Raw genomic sequence first — 27,568 nt, forward strand, 5'->3', positions numbered from 1 at the left:
TAGTTCAATAAAATTTTGAGTGCGAGTCAACAAATGAGATGACATGGCCTTCCACCCGTGACCCATCTCGAAAGTGTTAATACATGTATAGACATTCACTAGTCTATTCCAAGTTGTAGTTTTTGTGATGGAAAATTAAATTTTTTGTCCTTTTATTAATCTTTAAATAACAAATAATGATTAATGCTCATTTCAAAATTCAAAAATTACCAGAGATTTTTAAGCTTATTTATTAAGGAGAAAAATAGGTGATTTTCAAAGGTTTTAATAATTTTAACAAGAATGCATATATACTTGCACTAGATGCAATTTATTGTCGCATCATTTTGTTAATATCATTTCTACAAAAGCTATTCTGAGTATTTATTCAAATACTGTCAGTATAGGTATAGTTTTAAAACAGTTCTTCTCTGAAAATAAACTGATTCATTAACTTCAAGGTATCATTGCATCACTTTTTTATCTTTATCGTTTTTTGTTTTCATCTAATGTTTAACCCATTGACTGTGGCTGCTCTTAATGCTCACTGAATTTTGTGCAAGCCATACACTGTATAGGGTACACTTGCAGTCTACTGGAGCATACCTTATACAATTCAGCAGTCAATGGGTTAAGTACTGTTACAGAAATTAAGATGAATACACTTCTGTACCATTATTTTGTAAGGTTATAGACCTTTTGATAAAAGTTCAAATAACACTGTTTAATGCTTGGTGAGACTCTGTAGGTACTGAAGTATTATCTTCAAGAAAAAATTGTGAAGGCTGTCACTAAAGTATGCTACAGGAAAAAATAAGAATAAGTACATGTTAATTTTTTGGTAAAAATAAGAATTACAGTACATATTCTTTCATGCAGTGTAATATTTGATAACAATCAAAAACATTAGATGTAAAATGGAAGACAGACAATAACTATCAAGTCCTTTCTTGGGTTAGAAAAAAGAAAAATATTAAAGTATGGTACTTTTTTCATTAAAACTTCAAACAAATTTGATATGTTTTTTGTGTGATATGTGACAGATTTTGTTGTCTTTGTTGTTAATATAAACAAAGTGTTCTATATATTAAGTCATATATTTACACTTTTAAGTTAAAATGCAGAAAATATTTTAACTTAAATCATTTGCCCTTGCATATTTTCCAAAGAGAATTTATGCCTATTTTTTAAGGAACGTTTCAAAAGAAATTGCATTTAACATGGTTCTTATACATTTGTATAGTGTTTCCAAACCAAAAATTAAACTTTTTAAATTTTCTTTCCAGGACACACTTGCAAGCAAAGTTAAGAATTTACAATAATTTTTATGAAGGAAGAAGTGGAGAAATCAGAAGTAGAGAAGTAAGGAATTCTTAAATCATTGGAACACTCATATGAAATATTTATTCAAATTAAACTGGCCAGTCCAATACTTGGACAGTAAATCTGTCTGAAAATTAAATATTTCAATACTATAATTTTACAAAAATATGTTATAATGTAAAATGAAAGTGACTCAGAAATTTGCCATTATAAAAAAAAAATATATATATATATATATATATACATAATCAGTATTTGCCAAAAATCTGGAAGTTGTTTTAAAATATTCCCTCTAATCAATTGTTCAAAATTAATGATATTGGCAGAGAGTACCAAATTAACGCATAGGCCACCTAGGCCTAGTCCGTACAGGGGCCTCCCTGGCCACCCAAGTAAAACAATTGTGGTTTATAAAGCTAGCAGAATAGAGGCAAGAAAGTCATTATTATCATTATTTACAAATATTACCTGGGCATAAGTAAGGGCCCCACTGAACCTTAATCCAGCCCTGGTGGTAAATAGTCTAAGTAGCTTTGCCATACCAAAGACAGGATGAGTAAGTTTCATGGAAATGGAAATTATGAGCCCTTCTTTCGATTAATACCGATGAACAAACTTCAAGTAAAAACAACAACTTGTAAGTCTAAAATTGAGCAGAGTACAGGTAGTTCATTAAGTAGCTTTGTGCTTAACAACAAACAAGCATGATAGCAATATTTTCATTACTTGGATAGTTGGAATAATCGAAAATAGGGATAATTGAAAACCCTAATTTCAATTAATTGTTTATTTTTATGATAGTCCATTTCATTGTAATTTTGATTAGTTGATTATTTTTGTGAACATTAATTGGTTGTTAGAATAACCAAAAACAGTAATAATTTGAAAGATTAATTTCAATTAATTGATGAGCTTATATGACACTGCTCATAGGCACTGCTCATAGGTAATCGACTAAATAAACCAGCTCTGCTTGGAACACTACAGACATATATTCTCTTGTTGGGTTATATGTAGGAAACATTCCATTCCAAAGTCTTATACTATTTGAAAATTAGATTTATCAACAATCTGTACACTCAGTTAACTGTTTGCTTTTTTTTTGTTAATATTAATGATTTTATTATCAATAATAATGAACTAAGAAAAAATAAATTCTAATTTCAGAATATTTATAATATTTTCAAAATTACAACATCATTATGGTTTGAATGTCTTTTAGAAGCTGGTGAAGCATGATATAATTAATTATATTTGTCATAAGACTTTATGTTAGGCCTATTATATTAAGCTTCTAAAAGGCATTCACACAATAAAAATTGTTGTTGTACCAAATGGCTTATATGAATAGTACTCCCCTGACCACTACTGTGTTTATTGTATCCCAGCCAGCCAGAAAAGCTCTGGACTGAGTGAAATGCATCGTCAACAATGGCTATGATGAATATAGTGTGTTTGAAATTCTGTTATTATACACTCTTCTAATTCCTGAAAATCTATAAGGGACTAGATTAGGAATGTAGTGTTAAAAAATGTAATAGGCCTAACGTACTGTCTTATGACAAATATAATTAATTATAACACTGTTTATAAAATTGTTTGTTGTTTGAGTGCCTGATTATTAAAAATTAAAATTATAGTTGATCAAGCTCAGTTTTTAGTTATATAGAGATTTGATGAAATTTTGGTTGAAAGAACGGAAAATGCATTCACTAAAATATAATGTATGGCAACTTAAAAGAAAATGCTGGGTTGGGTTGAAATTTATGATGTGTGTGTATTTCCTGAAGTAAATATGTTAGAAAATTTTAATTTTCTAATTCTAAAAAAGATAAATACATGTCAATTGTATCCAAGCAAGAAAAATAATTTTAGGTTATAAACTATGGTAATTTTGAAAGGAATGATGTATGTACAATACTGTAGAAGGAATTTCTTTGTTCTATCCACCAACTAAATATAGCTTGTGTTAGTAATTAAGGTTCTTTAGCTAAGATACTCCTAAATGTTATACAGATATAGTATCAATATTTTGTTCATTATTTCAGAGAAATGGTCGTCTTATCTTGGAAGGAACACTTAGAATTTCATGGGGAGTTAGTAAAGCTATACATCTAAAAGAAGATCATGATGATAGAATGCCTGTGAGAAAGAGGAAGAGTTTCCGTCATTCAGATGGAAATGAGAACCTTTCTCAGGTAATCTTATACCTTCAGTAATCTCAACATTATACATTCATGAGATTTAGTTATGTTACAAAGTAGATATGTATTGTTTTTCAAACCACAGATTTTTGGCTCTATCTAAGAATGTTCTAAATTACATACAGGGATTCACAACAGTATATTGTAGCATAACATGATGTTAGTTTAAGGATGCAAAAACACTATAATGTAATTGCTCTGTGACACTAAAAAGTACGTTAGAACTTTCTTTTAATATTTATCTAGATTGTTTAAAAAATTGAATATTTGCCATTATTATTTACATGTTCATCATCAATAGTTCTGTTTCTGACATTTTATGCTGCTATAACCAGTGTTGTTAATTCAGTGGTTGAAGTAAAAATAAACCAGGAGAAATATTCTTCTATAAATGTCAGTGTTTTTTCATAATAAATTATAAACATTAAATAAATAAATATTAATTTGATCAACAGAATGACTAACATATTATGGTGGGAGAAGGTGGAATGTAGTTAGTTTTCTAATGTCAGAGTTCTGTGTTTCTGTTCCAATGAAAGGCATAATAAAGCATTGTCAGCTCGTTTTCTCTGCACCAAACCTTCAAAAGCAGTTTTTAGAACAGCAAATAAAAAATTTGGCACTATTTTTAGCACTGCAGTACTATGTCATATGAGAACCACTACAGTTACTGGTGTCAAAGGTACTTGAAACAAGCAATATTGATGTAATAATTGGGACATGTATTTTATTGAAGTACAACTATATGGGGCAGTCAGTTTAATTCATTACTCATGCCTTCTTGTTAAGAAACAGTATTCATATACCAAATCCATTAGTTTGTAGGTTTCTATTGTACAAATAATAATGTGAATTTTATTAATTTTTATCATTTAAAGTGTCTGAAGGTAAATATTATATTAATACCCATATAAAGTAAAACTTAAAAAAGAAGAGTAGCATATAATGTTCATAAATGATCAAATATACATTTCTACAGAAACATAATTCACAAGTGGGGATAAAACAGAGAAATTTATTTTAAAAGGTATTAATTTATTTGCACATGTCCAAAAAGATATAGTTAAGCTTCAAAACAAGTGAAATTAATTTTCTTTTTCTCAATTTGCAGTCGTTGTATGAAGAGGTACACTATATGTACATTCTTTAGAATTTACCTCAGCTCTTTTTGTTTCAATATTTTTAACAAAATTTTAAATTTCTTAAAGTTATCGCATACACATAAGTGGATGTTTTAATGTTAAAACAAAGATGGCTAACATCAATTGCATACACCAAGTCTGAATTACCAGCAATTCTAAGGAACATATGAATATGTTAAAAAGTTAAAGATCTAGCTATTTATGTTTACTAATATCAAATGTTTAGCTTGCTAATTGCTTTTGACATGCTCATTCTAAGGCTAAGAGCAAAGTTTTAAATATGGTGTGATATGTTAGTCATCTATAAGCTCGTGTTATGGATCCCATCAATGTTTGTTAACATATGATGCCTTATTTTATTTTTTCTTATGTTTCAAGGACATGACTTGAATTATTTCCAAGTGATTGTAGATGTGTTGCTTACTGGCAATAACAACTCCAGTCTCTAGCTTAACCCTTTTTGAGCTGATGAACACCTTTCAGGTGTTGGGGCCCACCTCTATGCCAAATTTCAAAATTTAAGTAAAAAATAATAATTCTAACTATTTCCACAATTGTTTACTGAAAAATATTTTAAATTAACATTTTTCCATTTTGTAACATTTATTTATATAATTCATAAAAAAGAAATTCAAAATTGTTCAGAAGTTACATTTCTGTACAGCTCTGAGAAGTCTTGCTTGTGAACAGTGCACTTGTAGATTTTTTTTAGCATTTTTCTGTCCATCCCAAATCATATATGTATAAGAAACTACCATCCCTTGAGAATAGAATTACCCATATTTTGTTTCTTACATGGTTTTCCTTCTCTTTTTCTGCTTTTATTGCCACATGACTGCTTACTACCCTTTATGATCTTACATTATGTTATCTAAATAACTGCTAATGAATCAATCTCTACGTTGAAAATATCTACAGGCAAATGTTAAGTATCATTTGATGGAGCACGTAATCAACTCTTTATATCAACGTAAAGTAAATAAAGTGACGTGAGAAGTATTTATACTTTTATGTAAACTGTTTTGTTTTGTGTTTGTAGTTAGGCACAATGTTACACAATGGGCTATCTGTGCTGTGCACACCACAGATATCAAAACCCAGTTTCTATTGGTATAAGTTCACAGGCATGCAGCTGTACCACTGGGGGGGCATGGAAAAGTGATAAGTTATAGGTCCTGCTGAAAAGAAGGCCAGATTTTTATGGGAATTTTAGAAAACTTAGTAACAAACTACAAATCTTGTAAATTTGTATAATTTTTTTTAGATGTTCTTTTATCATGAAAATATTTTTATTTTATGTTATATATGTTTGAAAGCTACAGTAAAATGTTTTCTATGACAAGATATTAAGTAAGCCTTATTAGGTTTAGATAGTAAGGAAGGAATGACAAAATATTCTGGTTACTCAAATCCTTGGTTATTGAAGATTATTTTTAAAGTTATCATATTCAAACAATGCACGTAAATAAAAGAATGTATAATTTATTGAAAATAAAGTATATTTATTAGATATAAAATGTTTTCATTCAAGAATATTGTTACCTAACCTGATCTTACTAGCTCTGGGTGGTTAGTAGTATTTGCTAATTGATTATTCGACAGCCCCATTAATCAGTTACAGTAAGTTAATTGATTAGCATAGTGTTCTTAAGACCATGGTACTTACAAACAAACAAGTAAAAGTTAGCAGTAGGTTCTGCCATACAATTGCCTTTCCTATAGTTAGCAGTTAAATAAAAAGAAAAAATATAATAAAAACAAAAAGAATAATTTTGTTGGGTGCTGTTAGACAGTTGCCTTTTTTCTATCAACAATTCAAAATTAGTGACAGTGAATTGTTGGCCCTTCTCCTCCCAATCACCAAAGCTCAACAGATTTAAAGTAAAAAAAAAACAACTTCTAAGGCTAACATTGGGCATAGCATAGATAGCCCATTTTTTTACGATTTATTAATGGAAGTGATGACTACTGCAATCAATAAAATAAAGAAAATAAATATGTTAATGAAAATCAATCAAAATGGACATATAAAATATAAAATGGAACATTTTGACCAACTATGAACATTTAAATTCTAAGTTGAAGTATTTTTAATCTTTTTTCCAAAAAACAAATCTTAATTTTGTTAATTTGAGATTTTCTTTATTATCTGTTTCTTTATAAATAAAAGGATGTATAATGATTTATGGTTTGTTTGTGTGTCATGAAACTCAGCAATACTATGTTGCATTGAAAATTTATTATGTTACTTTGTTAATGTACATTTTAGTTTTTATCATTTATAAACATAATTTATGATAATGCATAAAAGGATGTATTTTTTTCTTTCTTAGAAGATGGATGACCTTCTTGACTTAGTTGGAAGTGACAATTTTGACTGGTTGAATAACATGAGTGATAAAGTGAACCGTGATTTTAGTGAAGTGTTGAAAAATCTTCCCCACAAGGCTCCTCTTCAGTTCTCTGATATGAGCAATGATGATAAAGAAAGTTTATCATCTGAGATTGGAAGAGTTTACAAAACTCTTCCAGCAGGATTAATGAAGGAAACAAAACTGAATCATGGTTCTGGAGAAAGTGATGGAAGTACTGAGTCTAATAATTTGAGGACAGATCTAAATGACCTTTTATTAGATACAGAACTTGAAAATGTACCTCTGAGAAGGAACTTGAAGTCATCACGAGCCAAGATTAGACGTCGTTGCTCAATTAATGGTCATTTTTATAATCGAGAGGTAAATCACTAAATGTACTTCTAAGTTATAGGTACATCAAAGAATTTATTTTTCCTACTAACATTTACTATGAAAGAAACTCATTTTTTTTAGTTTAGAAAATAATTGTACATGAATGTAGCCGAATATTTCTTTACAATGAATTTGTTCTCTTCAACTTTGTCTCTACACTAACTGAAATTTCAGCTAGAGCTGAACACTACTTAATAAATCACAGTGGATGCACAACTTTATTATGTAAACAGTTAATTACAAGTACATGGCATAAACACTTTTCTGTTTAGAGTCAAGTCAACCAAATGGGTTGTATTTTTAGTCACAAAAGACTCATCCATAACAATGTGATTCTATATCTTAATTGATAAGTACTTAAGTTGAAGATATCCTAGGAATGGATAAAATAAACATTTTTAATTTCAGGTGGCAGTGTGTTTTTAGTGGTCTGTTCATTAAATATAAGTTATTGAAAATGTTTGTAGTTTCCCGAAATTTCCTCTAATTTCTTGCACTGGTCCCAGTAATCTACTGTATGGCTCACCTATACAATGTAGTTTTCATCTGTGTTTTCCTTGATTTTTTTAAACCATTTTCTCTAGGTTTGTGCTGTATGATAGTACTTGAGAGATATGGCTTCAACAGTTTCAAAAGTCATTAATTTCTGTTACATTTAAGCATCTGTTATCATTTATGGCTTATCCTGTTATACTCACTGTTAATCAGAGAGCCTAAATTTGCATAAAAATACATCCGTGGGTTTTTTCCTTCTAAACATTTTGATACATTTATTCTCTTGTTTTTATCAAATGCTTGAACTGCATTGATTCTCAGAATTTTGTGTTAGTTCTGCTCTTGATGTATATATTTATTTCAGCATGCAGTCTAAGCCTTTCAAACTGGAACTGAAGATCCAAAATTTTTTTTGGTTTTATTAAATAATCTGGGAACATGCACTAGAGATTATTGTTCTATACTTTCACTTTACATTGATGAGTATAAAAAATAATGTTAAAAGACAGTTTTCATTAACTTTCAATCAAAGCATGTTGCCCTCATAGATCAAGACTGAAATATTAACCATGTAATTAAAGTAGGTAATTTAATATACCATTTTGACTTATAATGATAAGAATGAATTGATTTATCAGTTGAATATAATTTGCTATTAGTGATATTTTTTACTGTAATCCCAATAATATCTCATGAGATTTGGCAGTTTGGAGGATTTAGATTAATCCTAAATCCATGTACTAAGATAGCAATGCATAATAATCATTATGATAAAAAAATTACAAATAATAAGGAACATATTATGTATATTAAGCATTTTATCAATCCTGTTAATGAAATTAACATTAAGGAATGACTAGAATATAAGTTACTTACAAAAACATACAAAACTTAGTTGTTAGCTCTATGAACTATCATTGATTCTCTGTTTCTTGAAAAGCATGACACCAGTATAATCAAAACTTCATATAATCCTCCCTAATAGTGGCTAGTATCAATGAAAGCCCATTAAATAGCTTCAGCAGTATAACTGTAGGGTAGCTGAACATTTGAGATACATTACAATGACATTATTGTTTAACTATAGTCAGGTAGCAGGATGGTACAGATAGCACATCAAAAACCTAATGTTCATGAAGACAGAAAAGTAATAAAAAGATATATAAATAAGAAAATCTTACAATAACTAGTAAAATATTAGTATTTAAAATAACCAAGTTAAGTGTAATAAAAATAATTATTCCTGACATAACTTTTTCTTCCTAAATTAAAACTTGGTATAAAATAAAAGGTATGATCTAAATTAATCTATGTTATATATTTTTAATCTAGCTTAAAAACATAAATTACATAATTCAGGTTTTCTTCAAATAATGTTAGGTTGTCCCAGATCTCATTTTTCGGAGCTTAATTCAGTTCACAGCTTTGAAGATATGTTATTTTTTTCATTATACATAAAATGTGCTACAAATCTGAAATGTGCAAAAATGGTTATCAATGGAAGTTGTAAATGCTGATGGTTGTCTTTTCTAAATTTAGTTATGAATGAGAAATATTGAACTTATTAAACATCAAATAACTTTTAAAAAAATTAAATATTTTAGAAATATTGAACTTACTATCTTCATAGTTTCAAGTCTGTCATGTTTTTTGTTGATTAAAGTTTTGGAGTATTTCCTGTTTTTAAAACTTCACAGTAATGGTGCAGAAAAGGTACAGCAAGTCATAGTTATTTTTCATGGGTATGTATTTTGTGTGTTCTTGTAAAAGTCTATAGCTTTATCCCATACCTGAAGTGAGTTAGAATGGAGAGTCATTGTTTGAAATGGGTCATGTTTTTAAAATGGATTTTTTTTAAAATATACGTATGAAGTAGTATTTTAGGGAACCTCTGTTAAAGGTTGTATGCTATTAATGCTTGTCTATGTGCAGTTTAACAAATATTGGCAACTACGTTGAAAGTCAGTTTTTGTCAGCAGAAGTTATGCTTTTATGAAAATTTGTTATATGAATGTTGGCTTTTATGTTTATAATATGCACGGATAGTAAAATTTGGCTGAATGCTGGGTCCGACCCGGCCACTAAGCTTTGGCCCGGGGCCAGGTGTAAACTGGGACTGCGACATACACAAAAATTAGAAACAAAAACAAATTGATGTTTATTACATTTAACCAAATAATCACCAATAGAACATTGCAGTTTTACTTTCAACTTTCAGAATTAACTAACAAAATTGTGCACACCAGTTTGCAGAATGCCTATATTTGTGGAATTTATTTAAATTGTACTTGAGGAACAGTAGTGTTTCGAGCTTCATTTTACTTCCAAAAGTGAGGCTAGTGAAAGTAAATGCAGAAACAGTGATGTTGACACATTTTAGAATCATTATTCCAGTTATTACCTAGCCCCAACTTCTCAAACCCTAATCCCTATTGTTTTCAAAACCCCCACCTTCCCCAGAAATCCACTTCTCGAGCCATACCTGTTATTAACCTCTATTGTTCTCTGAATCCAAATTTTTCAGCGGGCGGTCAGTCTTTGTTGCTCGGAACACGTTTTTTTAACTAAACTAAGTATTGAATGTAACTTTCACTACTGCGTAAGTTGCCACAAAGATTAGGGCTTAGATGTCATTTTCAATTACCCAGATTCAGCTATTTTAACTTTGACACTCATCCGGAGCCGAGTATTACCGGGTAGCCCAATAACCAGCTGTGGCCGAATATCTGGCTGGGTACCCATGCATCCCTAGTTTATAATAAATTTTATAACAGTATTTTACAAATAATACCTCAAATATACTATTGCAAAATCAGTTTATTTTCTAAGTTTCATTGATATATAACTATTTGATAAACAGCTTAATAAGTTTCAGTTTGAATGGCAGAAACAGAGAAGATACTGAAAACTAATAATAACACTTGTAGATTGAGTACCAAGATACATGGAGGTTATTATTACAAGGTCTTCTGATTCACTTCAGATGTACATGTTTACTACAATCAAGTCTAAGAATAATCAGCAGTAAGGAGAAGCAGTAACAAGTAGCAATGCATGAAGTGATTTCGTATTAAGAACTCATTTTAGAAGAAAAGGTTTAAAGAATATAATCAAATTAAGTCTACATAAACATTAGCTACTTAGTCTTATCCCAAATATCAAGGTTTTAAATATATTACAGATGTTTTGAATAACAGTGACTCAACTGATATTAGGGCATAATTCATAAATAACAAAATTAATTGAATTATAAAACTACTGTGTGGATAGTTTAACTTTGGTCTGTAGCTGCTTTTCCTGTGATGAATGGAATATGAGCGTTTTTTGTGTTAATTTATTTGTATCTTTACAGACAAGTGTGTTTAAGCCCAGTTATGGAACTGTAACTACAGTTTGGGTAACCAGTTTAGTCACAACTCCTGAAGTTATTAACATGCTTTTGGACAAATTTAAGGTAGAAAACAGTAGTGATGACTTTGCACTGTTTATAGTCAGAGACACAGGAGGTAAGAATGGCAAGATATTCTTTTGGCTATTTTATTTCAGTAAGTTGAAATTTTGTCACATTTTCATTCCAAATTGTTTCATTTATGTATTATTAAAATATAACTGTTTTTGTGTGATAACTGTACAGTACCTTCAAGTAAATGAGTGAATTTAAGTTTGTTTGTTCTTCATTTGTCTTAAACAAAAAATTTAAGATTAATTAAATAATCTGCTAAAAGGAAAATAAATAAATATTTATGAAATGTATTTTTTGTATATTTTTAAACTTGTTAATACATTTTTGTTAGAAATTTACTATTTAACTCATCCATATGTTAGTTATGTAAGACCTCTGTTGTTTTTGTCATTTGTAGTGAAATATACTTTCTTATATTCATTATCTTTTACATGATAGGTAATGTTTCATTAATGTGTTTTTCTGTGAGATTATGCTTTGAATTAATTTTTTTTAGCTTTGAAATTTAATGTATGCTCATGGTTTATTAAAACTGTTGGGTATTTGAGTTTTACCTGCTTTATTACTCTGTTTATGGACCACATATTTAAATTTTGTTGAATGCTATCCAATGATCAACTGCAAAAATATGTCATAAATTTCAGCATTATAGCCAGAGGTGAAATTCCCCCAAAAATAGTAGATGTACTCAGCTGGGTGAAATGGACCTGTTTTTGAAAAAGGGGAAAAGAATTCTATGTATAAACATAAAAAATAACAAAACAGCTTAGATAAGTCCAAGTACTAGTACTGCCATAAAACAATAAGTTCCAGTACTTAGTGCCAGTGAGTACCAGCAGAACTTAACCCCTGATTATGGCAAACCTAAATTAATGGCCTTTGTTGTAAAGATAGATATGTGAATTTTTTTAATATATAAAATATACTGATCAAAACACTTATGTAAGAATTACACTTTTGTTAGGCCTCTACTTAGCAAATGCTGTATTGTGAGTTTTGCATTCTACTAGTAGACAATAATGTGAGATTAGGCTCTGCTGAGCATATTCTAGTTTTCAATTGTACTTGACTGAGGCATTTCTTATGATCTATTATAATATACATCTTATAAAATTGTTGTCTAGCAAAGCATTAGTTCCTATCTGTACTGTAGGTATGTGATTAAAAACAAGTTTGTTTTCTATTTTTTAACTTTCTAGAATGTCGACAAATTCAGGATCAAGAATACCCATTACTTACAAGGGTTATGCTGGGTCCTAATGAGGATGTTGCCAAGATTTTTATAATGAATAAAAGTCAAACAAAAGAGATTTCAAGTGAGGTAAGTGTAAGTTACAACCATGAGATGCACGTGTCTCTTTAATTACATATGGTTTCATAAAGGGTCATTTTGAGCCAGACATTTTGCATTTTTTTAAAAGTAGTATTTGACAATGGTTGTGAAAACATCAGGAACATATTTATAGTAGAACAGTGAACAGTATTTCATCCAATGGTATGTACATTTCTTGCCAACTTTGTTTATAGAACATTACTTTTATTAATATTTAGGATTTTTTAATTTACTGAAAAAAAATGGTGCTTCTATAGCATGCAGTCTACAAAGATATTTACACTATAGCTTACAGTCTACACATATACTATCATCATCACCATTTAACTTTCATTTATTTGCAATTGGTGCCATTTATTATAAATAAGCTAATGAAGTACCAAATACCATTACATAATGTTTTGGGAACAAATATAATCAGAATGAAATGAATTCCAACAATCAAAACTAACACCATTATAACTTAGATTTAAGGTACTCTTTTGGAACACACAACTTATTCAATTATTATTATTTGCTGAACAAAAATGTGGATAGATATCAATTATTTAGCAAGAAATTATGTTTTAGTGAATCATTAAAATGGTGATGATGATAGTATCCATGTAGACCACACACTATAGTTTAAATATCTTTGTAGACCACACACTATAGTAGCATCAAAACATTTTCCAATGCCAATCATTTCTGTACCAGCAGAATGTCACTAATATTCCTTCAGATTTTTCCTTCTCTCATTGGAAATACATTTTTTACATTGTGAAGTTTCTGAAATTTTGTTGTGAGACATTATTTCGAGAGAACATTAAAAATACTTCCTTTTGTACATAGAGTTTCAATTTTCTCAGTGATGTTAGGGTTAATCAAAAAGTTCCATTTAATCTATCCAGTCAGTTTCATGTTTATTTATACATTTCTTTTAATATTTTTTTGCCAACTGCAATAGTCATCACTTCCTGCTATAAATTGTTAAAAACACAATGAAACTGACAAAGGACCCAACCTTTCAAAATAGCATCACCAATATACCTATATCAGGCTAGATAATAGTGTTTTTGCTAACAATATTCTTGGTCAAGAACAATTTATATTTAATAAACGTAGTTTCATTTCAATAAATGATAAGCTCTTTAATATTTATATGCTGTTTGAATATGATAATGTTAACAATAATATTCAATAAGTAAGGATTTAAATCATTGGAATATTTTTCCTTTGCCTGTTACAACCAATAATGAAATACCTACTTATAACATAATAAAATTTAAGTGATAATGTATACTTACCAACAGTATAATAGACTTTGATTGATAATATAATAAAAATAATGTTACGTCTCTGTTCGTTAGTTAATTTCCCGTATAATTTCTTTCCGATGAAACTTTAGCGATACAAGTCCTTTCTTAAATAAAACTAGTTTATTCTTTCTCAATACAACTTTGAAATTCACTCAATTTCCATGGTCACGCTATAACTTAAACTAACGCTATAATTCACAACGAACGATTCACGCGCTCGATCCAACTGTCCATCTCTATCTCTGTCTGCAATTACATTGTTGCCGTCACTTCTTGGCGGTTTTATATATACAAGAATACTGAAATCTAGTAAACGCTCGAGGCTTTACGAACCTTCGAGAATATGACATGTTACTAGTGTCACGTGACCCCTGCTTTCGTAACAATAACCTACCGATAATGTAATAAGGTTTTAACCAGTAATGTAATGAACATAATACTTCTTGAACTGGGTGATAAATTTGCTACAAATTCTAAAATGTTATGATTTTTTTTTACCAAATCAAATCTTTCCAAGATTTCAGGGGAAAAAAAATGTGTGTAACTTAAAGAAAAAATGGTGAAATCCTAAAAATATAGGGTGGAGATGTCACCAAAAATGTAAATTTTGATTTGCTTAAACAAAGGTGGAACTATGGCAACCTGGTTCTAGTCATAATTCTGTTTATTATATTATCAGTTAAAATGTTATCAAATTGTTGGTGACTTGATTTTATTAAATTATCATTCAAAGTGAAGTTACATTATTGGTGGGTATTATATTATCATTCATTTTATTATATCAGTGAGTTGAAACTATGGCACCCTGGTTCTAGTCATAATTCTGTTTATTACATTATCAGTTAAAGTGTTATTAAATTGTTGGTGGCTTGGTTTTATTAAATTATCGTTCAGAGTTAAGTTATGTTATTGGTGGGTATTATTTCATCATTCATTTTATTATATCAATGAGTATTGTGTAACCAGTCAATTGTTGTATTAATTCTAATACTTGCTTACTGTACTTGCTAAATCTAATTAAGCTTATCTGATGTCTTTTTTTCACAGGAGAAGATTTTTGTAGCTTTTAAACAGATATAATTTAATATAAAAACATTCTCAGGAATGAAAAGAATGTCTAAAAAACGATTAAAAAATTCCCGTATCGATCAAATTTTGTACAATGTACGGCAACTGCTGTCCATTCTATAAAGTTTCATCATGAATACTCAGCCTAAACAATTTATCAAAGAATCCCCATATCTTTTGTTTATTTCTAAGTCCTCTTGGTTTTCCATTATATTCCATTGTTTTTCTCTGTCGGAGGTATGTCTAATAAATGTTTCACAAAACCATAAATTATATTTCAGACCACTTTATTCACTACTTGGCTATAAATACTTTATCATTTTCTCTGTACAATCATGTTTAAACTTTGTATGTAGCTATTGTCAAAGCTGAACTTCATTATTAATTGTTCATACCTCTTGCTGTGACATCATAAAAAGGGTGAGCAAGATGCTTTTTGTAATGAAATTACTAATAGAGATGGAAACTTTCATGAGAAACAAGACATGAATAGTTTCTTAACAGACATAAACCTATATTTCTGATATGATATCTTACTTCCTCTCCCAGAATAGATTTTCCCAAGTTGTACTGCCCTATAAATGGGCAAATTTTTGCTCACTGCTAGTCTTGATACTCCCACCTACCCTCTCATGTTTTCATGTGAGGCAGCTGCATGACAGCAAGCAAATGAGTATGTGACAACCCTCCACAATAGGAGCGTGACACAACACCTAGCACAGCTGACTCCATCTATGCAGCTTAGCTCAAATTCACATCTTGATTGGCACTTGTAATAGTAAGATGTGTTTTTGCTTTCCTTTACAGAATTTTCATTCAGTTTCTTGTTTTTTTATGGAAACTTAGTTTTTCTTACAATTTTGTTCTGCAGTTTTAGTTAGCACACCTTAGCATTACGTGTCTTTTATTCTAATATATGATTCTTTGTAGCTTCCTATTAGGCTTTCATACTTCCACTCTTAATTACCATGAATTTTGAGTTTCACGTAACAACTACTACCACTGCTGTTTCTACTACAATAACCTTACTTCAACTATAGTGGCTTCCTTCATGCAGGCTCCTGATTTGCCTGAGGATTATCCTATCATGCCTTGTTCAGTGGTACCTAAGCAAGAGGACAATGATTTGGACAGCCTGTTTTTTCTCCCACACAGTCACATTTAGCTCCTGTGAAAGTATCAAGGCCTCTTTCTCTTTTCATGGAGTTAATAAACCAGGTATTTATGTTTTTTCTTTGTTCCCTGTTTCAAGTGTCTCTTCTCCTTCCCTTTTAAGTGAGGTATCTTTGGACCAATATATATTTTTTCCCTCCCTTGCCGGATTTTGGGGTTTATTCCAATAGTTTTGTGGACCAATTACATTCAAGGTTCAGTATTCTTCGACCCCCATGTAATATGAAAGCTATGCTATAGCGTACTATAAGTCTGCATTTCATTTTTTGGACTCCCAGCAGTTGGATTCTCTTCTGCCTCTGTGGGGTTTTGATCCCAATACTTTGGTAATGTTTTCCCAACCTCAATTTTCCCATGTCCTCCTCACAGTATTCTCCCTCCTTCATTCCCTTTCCTCAATTCACCTTCTGTCAGAAACTCTTCATCATTCCCATTAGGGGTTTTCAGTGGAGACTGGTACCCTACTTTTTTCCACACTAGTCCTCTTTTGCCCTTTCCCTACAAACATTGCTCTTCTGTTGTTGAAATCTCTTGGGTCAGGATGCCCTTTTGTTCAGTGTATGTTTATCCCTTACTTTTTTATGAGTTCCACATGTCTCCCTTTTTAAGGCAAGATATCTTTGGGGGTCTTCCTGACTTGTTGGAGACTAGAGTCAAATCTGAATGTTCGCATATCTCCCTTTCCTCATTGGCTTCTCGATTGTCTGAACCTCTTCCTGAACCTGTTCCCTTTCTTCCTCTCCCTTACCATGCCTGCTACATGGGTCTCTGAGGTTAACCATTAGCTCGTCTGTCAACAGCTTCATGACCTCCAGTGGTATCTGTGGCTATCTGGCAGGTACAGATCCAGTGGGTGCCAGGTTGTTGCACTTTGCCACCATTTGAGAGTCCTTCCCCACAGAATCTTGGGTTCTACAGGTTCTTTCCAAAGAGCTCGTTCTTTGTTTCAGTTCCCCTCCTCCCTTATCCCTTCATCTCATATTTTCCCCCTTCTCGGGATCCAATTATCAGCCAGTGTATGGTCAAGGTGGAAAAGTCCTTCCTCTATCTAACTAAATACCTTGTTCATCTTGAGGTATTTTTTAATTCCCATCTCAGCCAGGCCCACCCTTTGACTGCAATGCATGGAGCATCTGGTTCAAATCATTTATTTCTCTCCTTCTTCGACTGTGTAAGAGTTTCTATCTATTTTGAGAATGTGGCTTCTTTGGAAGCCATAATTTCCCTTGATTGAGCCCACATGCAACCTCTTCAGCAGGTTTTACAAGATCAGTGGAACCTTGTTTGGGATCCCTTGGATGCCCATATCCATCTCTTTTCTTCCTTTCATGTGGACTTTGGCTGGTGGGTGGACAGGGGCAATACCACAGTGGGTGTTCCTCATCTTCTTCCTCATCCAGAGGTACAACTCTTCACTATCACTGGTTATCACATGGCCTTGCCAGCCATTTTCTGTTTCACAAGATTTTGCTGTGCTTTAACTTTTCCGGTTTTCATCCTATTGTTTCTTACCTTCTGCTATTACCATCCCCCGCATCCTACTGCCCTCCCTGATTGGAACCTTAATGTTGTCCTCCATGCCCTTACACTTCCTCCCTTCAAGGCCATGTCATCCTGCTCCTTATATCATCTCTCTTTAAAGACATTTTTCCTCCTTCTTTTGGTATTCTGCTGGTGTAGATGATGTATAGACACTTCTCCTACCATGGACCTGATGTACTATTTACTATTCCAGATGCTGCATGGTTATGAACTGGACAATTTCCACCAAAATGCAGTTCACCCCTCTACCTGGGCACCCTCTTTCCTACCATTACCCAGATGTCGGTTCCCAGGGAGGGTACTACTGTTGGTTGTGTTTGACGTGCACACATGATGATGTGGGTCCTTGGAACAGACAATCTTCTTCTCTTCCAGTTTCTGTGAATGATAGAGAACCATCTTCCTACCATATTCCTATCACAGTACTATTGGTGTTGGTTGAGGTTGAACTCCCCCTTACTGTCTGCCGTGCCCTAGTACACTCTACACCAGGGGTTCCTTTATTTAATTTATGGGGTCCCACCTATGTTTCTACCGTTACTTCAACACATCATTTTCATGGGCGAAGAGTATACCTGGGTCCAAAAAAGTGCAGCCTCCAACGCAGGGCTGGAATTAGCTGTGGTACATCCCTGGGGCACTTAACTTGTATTGTATTGAGCTAAAGTTTTGAAATGTCTCTCTCTCTCTCTCTCTTTATATATATATATATGTGTGTGTGTGTGTGTGTGTGTATAAACACACTGTTTAATACTGAATTTATTACAATTGAAAACATCATAACATTTCAAATTATCTCATAATTTCCCAAATTGATTAGATTATTTGTTTCCTGACTTTGGTTGCTGCAAATTCAGATATAATCTCATCCGTATTTGGTGCTCACAGGATATCTGTTTCATTGGAGAGAATGGTAAAAAATTTACCACTCTTTGCTGCCCCATAGTAGAATGAGAAAGACCTTTGACATGCACTTTACAGTCAACCACCATAAATAATAATTGACTGTATGTTGTCAGTGTTCAATTTTCATTCAACTTGTAGAAAATATAAAAAGGTTAATTTAAACATAATTTCATGTGGCTTGCCATCATTCTTTAAACAATTATTGCTCAGGGTAAAATATCTTAATTAAATAAATAATATTTGTGAATTTATTATAACAAATAATTAGAGTTTTTTGGGAGATACCCCCTTTGTGAATGGCCCTGGGGTACATGTCCCATTGTTAAACCAGCACTGCTTCCACGGGTATGTCTTGCATATGCTTTATTCACACACCCCGTGGGCTTCTTTGGGTGCTTTCTGAAGGGAGAGGGGCTCATATAGATAATATTACACCAGGTTCAATGTGGGATTCTAGCTATTCTGTAAGAGGAGGTAAGATGTTGGAAGTTAACATTTTCCTGCACTAAAAATGTATTTTCTATAGATTCTTACCTCTTTTCACATTTCTCACCCTTCCTTCAACTTCCAGTGTCTTTTACTTTTCTCTTGCTTGAAGTGAATTTGGACTAAGCTGCATAGAGGGAGTCAGCTGTTGTAGGAGTTGTGTCACACTCCTATTGATGGAGGGTTGTCGCATGCTCATTTGCTTGCTGTCATGCAGCTGCCTCATGTGAAAACATGCGAGGTTAGGTAGGAGTATTAAGGCTCGTGGTGAGCAAAATTTTGTGCATATAGAGAGCAGTAGAAGTCAGGAAAAACTATTCTGTAAGCTGACATAAGAATCTATTGGAAATAATTTTTCAGTGTAGAAAAACGTTAATTGTTGGAGTGGCAAAAAGAAATCTACGAAATTAATATGTTCGTTGTTTAAAGACAAGATTCCCCTGAGCTTTGCATAAATGTAAATTTTAATATATTAAATTTTTCTTTACAAGTTTACACTAAATATATTTTACAAAAAGACAAAATATCAGTTCTAAAATTATTTAAAAATTGTTGAAGTGGAGTTAGTGTTACAAATATTATTTTTAATTCCACTTTGAAATTTTACATGCACATTGTAATTGTTGGAAAAACATTTAGAAGACTGAATTAAAACTAAATAAGAAAAATTGTATTTATATTGTTATTTACATGTGGCATTATTTTCTATGGTTATATTATATTTTGTATATAACTTTCTCTGTATTTTACATTTTTGCTCTTTCTTAACAAGTCAAATTGTATAACTGAATACTTGAATCTCTTGGAACATTCATTTGCAAATATGTTTCAGAGTGTAGTTTCTTGGGGATGAAAAAAAACCTTCATTTGTCAATGTGAATATCTTATTTTTGTTAATAACAATATACAATTCAAGGAATTCATGTGCTGTTCATATACTGACCTTTTACTTCTTGATCTTGAATGATTGTGGTTTTGTTCAGTTGCATATGAGTTATCAGCTAAGTTCTTTGTGGTTAATTCTTGATTAATATCTATGAAAGACAATTGACAAATAGTTTGATCATTCCTGTACTAAGAGGCAACAAATATGTGTATTATAAAAATAAACATAATTAGTGACAGAGTAGGACAATATAGAATTGGTCAAAATCAAATATTAAAAAATATTTTGTTTTGCTAGACTTAAGTTTTTAATTTTTCAAGTTAATCAAGATAACTCAGATACAATACAAAAAATTGTGGTTCATATAAATTGTATTATTGATTTGGAGCCTGCACATCTTCACATTTACTCATCTCACTCCAATGAAATTAGTAACTATTAATCAGTGATAAATAATTTTTGGCACATGAGTAAAATTAAGAGCCCAGGTTTTTCCTTAATAGAAATAGATTGTTCTGATAACAAACAATGTAACAGCTTTCTGGCTTCTTTTAGACTTTTATTTGGAAAGATATATATATATACACTGAGTTATTTGATGTTCCATTGTATTATGTTTTTTGACGAATACTTTTTGATTACAGAAGACCAAAGGAAACATGTTTTTCTCATATTTCTTATTTAGTTTTAAATGTTAGATGGTCTTGTCATATTGTGTGCCACCATGTTTTAGACAAAACCACCAACATTTTGTGTAAGGCAGACCTAAAATATATGTCACTTAGTATCCAAAGTCAGAATTATGGTGATAATGAATGGAGTGGTATAGATTTGAAGTCAGAACCACTGAATTAAAACAATTATTTATATACACTAGAAGCAGAGAAAGTTTGATAAGCTGAAAAAGAGATTGACAAAAAATCTCTCTATCTTTTTTGTTAATACTGCATTAGTCTACATCAAATTCATGATGGAAGGTAACATATACAAATATATAAAACAAAACTGTAAGAATCAGAAAAGTAGTGGCATCCTAGTTTAATCTACATTTGATAATTGTGCATTGTTATGCAGGTGCTTATTTTAATTGGGATTCTGGGCTTTGTTATTGTAATGGATTTACTGAGAATTTTTTGTGGAAGTGTTTATTTGGATGGAGCTAAAACTACTTTATATCATTGACTATTAATTAATTAGTGATCAGAATTTGATATTAAGTTCAGCTTTTTTTAAAAAAACTACTACAATACTGCCAAACCAATAAAACCTAGAAATTCATAATACTTTTAGTTAAGGCAGTCACGTCATGTGGTCTCTACTTCAGTGAGTAGCTTTTGTTTAGTGAAAATAAAATAAATTAATTTTGTATTAAATATTCTAACCACAAGACAAATGGATATGTGTTCTAAACTATCTAAGAAAGAAATGAAAATACAAATCTATATCTTTTAAGTTTGTGATTGCATTAAATTTGTGAGGTTAATTAGTTGATATTGTCTTATTTCTAGTATTTTGTCTTGCTGTTCAGTTGGCATGACTTAAAAACAACAACTTTTTTTTAAGAAGCTCTGTAAGTAACTAAAACTTTGTTAATGGTATTCTTGATGCCCTTAGTATCTACAACAGTTGTAAGTTAATGTTGTTGTTTTATAAATATATTAATATATAAAAGTGTATGGTATATGTGTACAAGTAAATACATAATCTCTAAATTGTGCCCCCCAGTGGCACAGGACTTATACCACTAAAAACCAGGTTTTGATACTCATGGTGGGCAGAGCACAGATAGCCCTTTTTTTAGCTTTGTGCTTAATAACAAACAACTTGAAATTCTGGAAACTCAGCATTGTAAAAACACTGTTAGGAAATTGAATAAACAAACTGAAATGATTAAATTTTTTATCAAAATATCCTTCTAAATACTTTTATGATAATTTGATATTTCTACAATCTCACTGTGTATAAATTGTTTTTATTTTGTTTTATAATACTTTATGCTTTTCTTTGATATAAATACTTATGAATTCTTCTTATAATTATGTCAGTCTAATAGATTTCTTTTTGTACTGTTACGTAAGACGTTTTTGAAAAGCACTACCCAATTATAGAAAATATATTTTAGAAAGGAATAAATATTCCAAAGCTAAGAGAATTTTAAAAAGGTCAACAACATTTTGATGAACTGGAATAACTGTTCATGATTGCTATTGGTGTAATAAAACAGTATGTTAGACTATTGCTTCATTGATTCTGTTATTTTTAATTTAGTCTTAGAGTTTACATTAAGACTAAGAATTGGAGGAAATAATTCTTTTTATTGTTGAAAACAACTTATTTTCTGTCTGAAGTTAGGTAAAGTTGGAATTGTAAATAATTTTAGTGGATTAATCCACCATAATTCTTTGAAGAAATAAAGTTTGGCAATTTTGAATTATGAAACAGTTGAGCTGTTACACTTTAGTTTTTTGTGTACCTTTGATTAATTATTTGGCAATAAATCTGTGAGTTTTTTGTCAATCTGCAAATAATTAGTCGAAAAACCTGGTACTTAATATTATTTATACTTGTCTAATCTGTATTTGATTATGAGGAAAAAAATTAATTTAATGAGTTTTATTTTTCTATTTATACTTGAGAATAATTATTTTTTCTATTTGAAGTATTTTGCAACATATGATTTTTCATTTAGCCTTGTAATCATTATATATTTGGTTAAAAAGGTACTGATCATGATTCATATTTGAGGATAGCACTTTTTTCAGCATAAAAGATTTTAACCACATATAATGAATACATACATGGAGGCATTATATCCTCTCCTAGCTTTATAATCTTCATATATTTGTGTAAATTAAGTGATCAAGAAATGCTATTTTCCAACAAATGTACATAAGTAAAGGTGATCTTTCCCCATATAGTCTATTCGTTTTTTTTATTTTAATATGAGTAACCAGCTTATAATATGAAGAGAAGTAAAAACCCATATTCTATTGATTCACAGCCAAACTTAGGGTTAAAATTACTTAAATTTCTCATATTCATAGCTAAGAATGAGCAGTACTAAATGTTTTTAAGAGAGCATGTAGTCGTAACTCTTACACACAATATTTACGAGTATCCAGCACAAACTGTATTCATTAATACAGACATGTCTTCTATTTTTCCCCTGCTTGCAACATATTAACTTGTATTTCCAAATTTGTCTGTTTGTCTACTTCTAATAATAAACAAACTTCTCTAGCATCTATTTATTCCCTCTTCTGATTCTCCTATTGTGTAACCATAACTGGGTAAAAGATACATTTGTTTTATAAATCAGTTGTCAAGGTTTCTGTATTGCCTTTTTTTTGGAAAAAAAAGTATCACAGGAATATACATGAATAAAGATATATTCTATACTAGTTATCAAAACGTGAAATTCATGACTATATCCAACATTACACAAGTAATTATTTGCTGTGCTGATGTCACAATTAATTTGAACACATCCAACCAATTAATGTGTGAATTATTTTATGTTGATATGCTTAGTCTGCTTAACAGTGTTGTGAAATCTGTCAATGATTGAGGTATATATTGAAACATTTGGCTGTTGTTCTCTATGGCTCAATCATATTAGTGTATTGGTTTCAAGATATGCACCTTTTATAGTTTTAACAAAGTCAATTAACTCTTTTCATTATCATAGTTGGTAAAAGTAAGTGTTGCATATAGGAACTTAATAGGTTTTGTAACATGATTAGATTTTGGATGATACCTTGAGACAGATGAGATATGGTGAAATAATATTCTCAGTTTTATTTCTTCTTCACTACAAGAAATCTCCAGTTACTTTACGTTATTCACTGTAATATCATTAAGCCATTATCTTATTTTACTAGCATTTACAGTTTCTGGCAAATCTTAAGACATTGACTCGTGTGTAAGATAATTAAGATGTAAAACAACACAGAACCACATTATTTAATTGTTGTTTGTGAAAGACTAAAGAAATGCTTAGTGATAAATTTTTGTTTAGCTGCTTCAATATGATTTGTAAACTGTATTTACTGAATAAATTTTAAATAATTTTTTTGTATACGTTTAACCTTACGTAATACTCTAAAAAGAGGCCTATTTGGATTAAAAAAGCTTTGTGTTAATCTTTAGACATTTTATATCATTTGTACCAAAATAAAACCTCTGTGTATTAGTTTTTGCAAAGAAAGTTATACACCAAAGGTTGCCATTTGTGAACTTGCTTATATTGCAGTTCATTTATAATTATTTCTCACTAAACTGTTTTTCCAAATTCATATGTAAATACTGCTTTGAATTTGGGATTGTTTTTTTAGATACATGTTGATCATTACAGTGCTGTAACTTACACTGTTAGGAACATCTACAAGTATTAGTAGATTTTATATAATACCATTTGGTGCATTTTTTTTAGGTTGCTCAGTACTTGAATTTATCTGAAGTGGAGCTAAAAGCATTTATACGAAAATTTAATGAAGAAGAAGAAAGGGGAATTCAAAGAATAAAAAAGAAGTGAGTGCTCTTTAAGATTTTAGAAGAGTCTCTTATGAGTGTAAGACTCTTTTCAATCTATCAGTTGACTACTGTAACATTCAGGTTTGGATAGAAACATGTTTTGGTTTACATTAAACATAAATAATGTGACATACATATAAGTTTATGCTATTAATGTCTTAGTGTACAGCGAATATTTTGTTTGTATCAGGAGAATAATTGTAAATAGCAAACATTTATTTAGTCATATATTGCACCTTCAATAATGACTTAAATTTATTGAAAATTTGTAATTTTTTATAGCTTAGGCTGAGGGTAGTAGTTTGTGGTTAATCACAAAAAATTAGTATTAAACAGAATGTATATGCATAAAATTTTGAATGTTTATGTTTGTCCATGCCTGTCTAATGTTTGTATATTGCCTTTCTTTGGTGCAAATACTTTTGTTATCTATGTCCATACTCTCTGACATTTGACTGAGGCCTCCCACTTCCCAGTAACTTTGTTTAGAGGCATTTCTCATGCAACATCAGTTTCTTCCTGTTTATATTCTGTTTAAGGTATGAGATGTCTTCTGCAGCTGAAAATTTTGATCTGATACAGTATTTCTTCAGTTTGCTATGCCCTTTCTCCAAAACTGGTTGTTCAGACACTTCTGAGTGACTAATCTGTTTATGTCCTTTTCCAAGACTCGTAGGAGGCATTTGTGTTTTTTTTATGTATCTCTGGTTTCCTTCAGTGATATAATTGTTCTTACCTGAACTGACTCCATGATAATTTTACCTACCTCTAAGTTGGACTTGTTCCAGGACAACTCTCCTCTTGACTCCATGATAAATTTACCTACCTCTAAGTTGGACTTGTTCCAGGACAACTCTCCTCTTGACTGAATGATAATTTTACCTACCTATAAATTGAACTTGTTCCAGGAGATTATGGATTCAAATGTCATAAATATTGAATCATTATCTCATTGTACTTCATTTCAAGATGGAAAGCATTTGAGAATTCCACTTTTCTATCAAGATAACATAAATGGATGGGACTTTTCGTATGTTAATCTTGATGGATTGAGAATGTTGTTTCAACTTTTGTTTTTATATGTTCTTTACAACTTCTGTGCTGTGATTTTCACCTTAAGTCTTGGTGAAGTCTTTTCGTGTTTATAATGATAATTAGTTGCCATTTTTCTTTAAAGCTGGAATAGTTTTCTATCAACACTCATAAACAAAATCATGTTTGTTCTATGTGAAACTTTCCTAGCCCCATCTTTTACCCTCTTCTTAACTTGATCCACTTAAGCATTTTCACCACCCATTTACAGGATTTATTTCAGACCCATGGAAGACCAGGAAAGGTAAGGAAATATATAGTTTTACTCTCACTGGCCTTAAATTTCATTTCAATGCTGTACAACTGCAAAAAATTATAATATTGAATCTTTATTAGCTGTAGATGAATTAATGAGTAAACATGTAAAAAATTGGTTAATGTTTGGGAAAAAATATTTAGTTTTAAATAGTTAGATTAAAACAAAAATTACAGTTGGTTTGGAATCATTTTTCAAATTCTGATCAGATTCAAATCTTCATAATCTCTCTCTGTCTAATTTGATTAGGCTAGTCAGTGTGTGTGTTGAGGGGTCTCCTGGTGGAAGAGCTATAAGTCTATGGACTTACAATGCATGCTGGGGTTGATTCCCCTTGGTGAACACAGCAGAGAGCGCAATGTGGCTTTGCTCTAAAAACAAACAAAGTGTGCAGAGGGAGAAGTGCCATGTTGGCATGGCATGCCATTCTTGTTACATTTTTATTGTTATTGAAGTATAATTAACATCACCAGGTGATTTTCTTATCTTCAATTTATAACCATTTGCACATGCTGCAAGAAAGTCATGAGGTCAACTTTCAACCAAATACCATGTAGAGCTGGAACTCAGTGTTTCAAACATTTAGTACTAAGTATACACTTCATACACTGGAGTGACCCTACTAACATTAATAATTCCTCTTCTAAAAATCCACGAGTGAAAGCAGAGGAGAGTATATTACAATATGTCAACTACACTACATCTGCCATATCCAGTGACAACAAGATAATCCATCATCAGTGAAGTAACAGATGATAAAGCTTAGTTCAGCAATTAAAGTCAGAAATTAGTTTTCTGGTATTTAGAATTATTTTTAATTTGAAAAGAAAAGTAACATTTTTTATGAAAGCCCATTTAACCATTGATTCAAGTTTCCATATACATACATGTTATTTCTTATATCAAAATGCTAATTTTTTTAGATACTTATAGAAATATTAAAATGTAGTAAACTTTTATGTTTTGTTATATATATGTATATAACATACTTTCAGTAGTTTCATACAAAGCTTAAAAATAATCAACAGATTAGTCAATGAAGCATAAATTAAAAAAATATATATATTTACATTAGCTTCATACTTGTAATTTTATTGTTTTGCTTTTTTCCATTTGATTGAGAGTATTATTTATTTGATTGATAGTATTATTTATTTCATTGATAGTATTATTTATTTCATTGATAGTATTATTTATTTCATTGATAGTATTATTTATTTCATTGATAGTATTATTTATTTGATTGATAGTATTATTTATAACTCTACTTTCAGTTTGGTTCTGTAAATAATCTTTTCTTTTTTTTAGTATGATTTGGAAATTTTAGTTTTTCTATTGTTTGATTGTTGAACAATTTCTGTTTTAAATTTAAGGCTTTTCTTCATGATTGAATCACCAAAAGAATATTGTGAGTCCACACTGTGTATTTAGAATGCTTTGGTATTGTAATTAGTTTGCCACGTAGAACCCAAATTACTCTTAAGATTAAATTGTGCAATATAAAACTTTTATCATAATTTTAGTTTATTTTTTCCTTATGAACTTTTCTTCATTTCAGTAATATTTTATACATTCAGTGAACTAAATAAAAAAGAACTTGAGAAGGAGAAAATACAATACAAAAGTTTTGCGTCTAAAAACT

The 27,568-nt window shown here is 30.7% G+C and overlaps 1 protein-coding gene across 3 annotated transcripts in view; it reads left to right on the forward strand.

Moving 5' to 3' along the window:
• Window positions 1-27,568, forward strand: part of LOC106470901 (ras association domain-containing protein 2-like) — a 41,735-nt gene that overhangs the window by 7,201 nt on the left and 6,966 nt on the right. For all 3 annotated transcript variants that reach the window (XM_022400252.1, XM_013931481.2, XM_022400254.1), the window contains exons 4-9: window positions 1,266-1,341; window positions 3,351-3,500; window positions 6,982-7,383; window positions 11,243-11,396; window positions 12,553-12,674; window positions 24,478-24,575. In XM_022400252.1, the coding sequence (XP_022255960.1) occupies window positions 1,266-1,341; window positions 3,351-3,500; window positions 6,982-7,383; window positions 11,243-11,396; window positions 12,553-12,674; window positions 24,478-24,575 (1,002 nt within the window). The remainder of the gene's footprint in view (window positions 1-1,265; window positions 1,342-3,350; window positions 3,501-6,981; window positions 7,384-11,242; window positions 11,397-12,552; window positions 12,675-24,477; window positions 24,576-27,568) is intronic.

This window comes from Limulus polyphemus, unplaced genomic scaffold (assembly GCF_000517525.1).
Source record: "Limulus polyphemus unplaced genomic scaffold, Limulus_polyphemus-2.1.2 Scaffold107, whole genome shotgun sequence".
Classification (NCBI taxonomy): domain Eukaryota; kingdom Metazoa; phylum Arthropoda; class Merostomata; order Xiphosura; family Limulidae; genus Limulus; species Limulus polyphemus.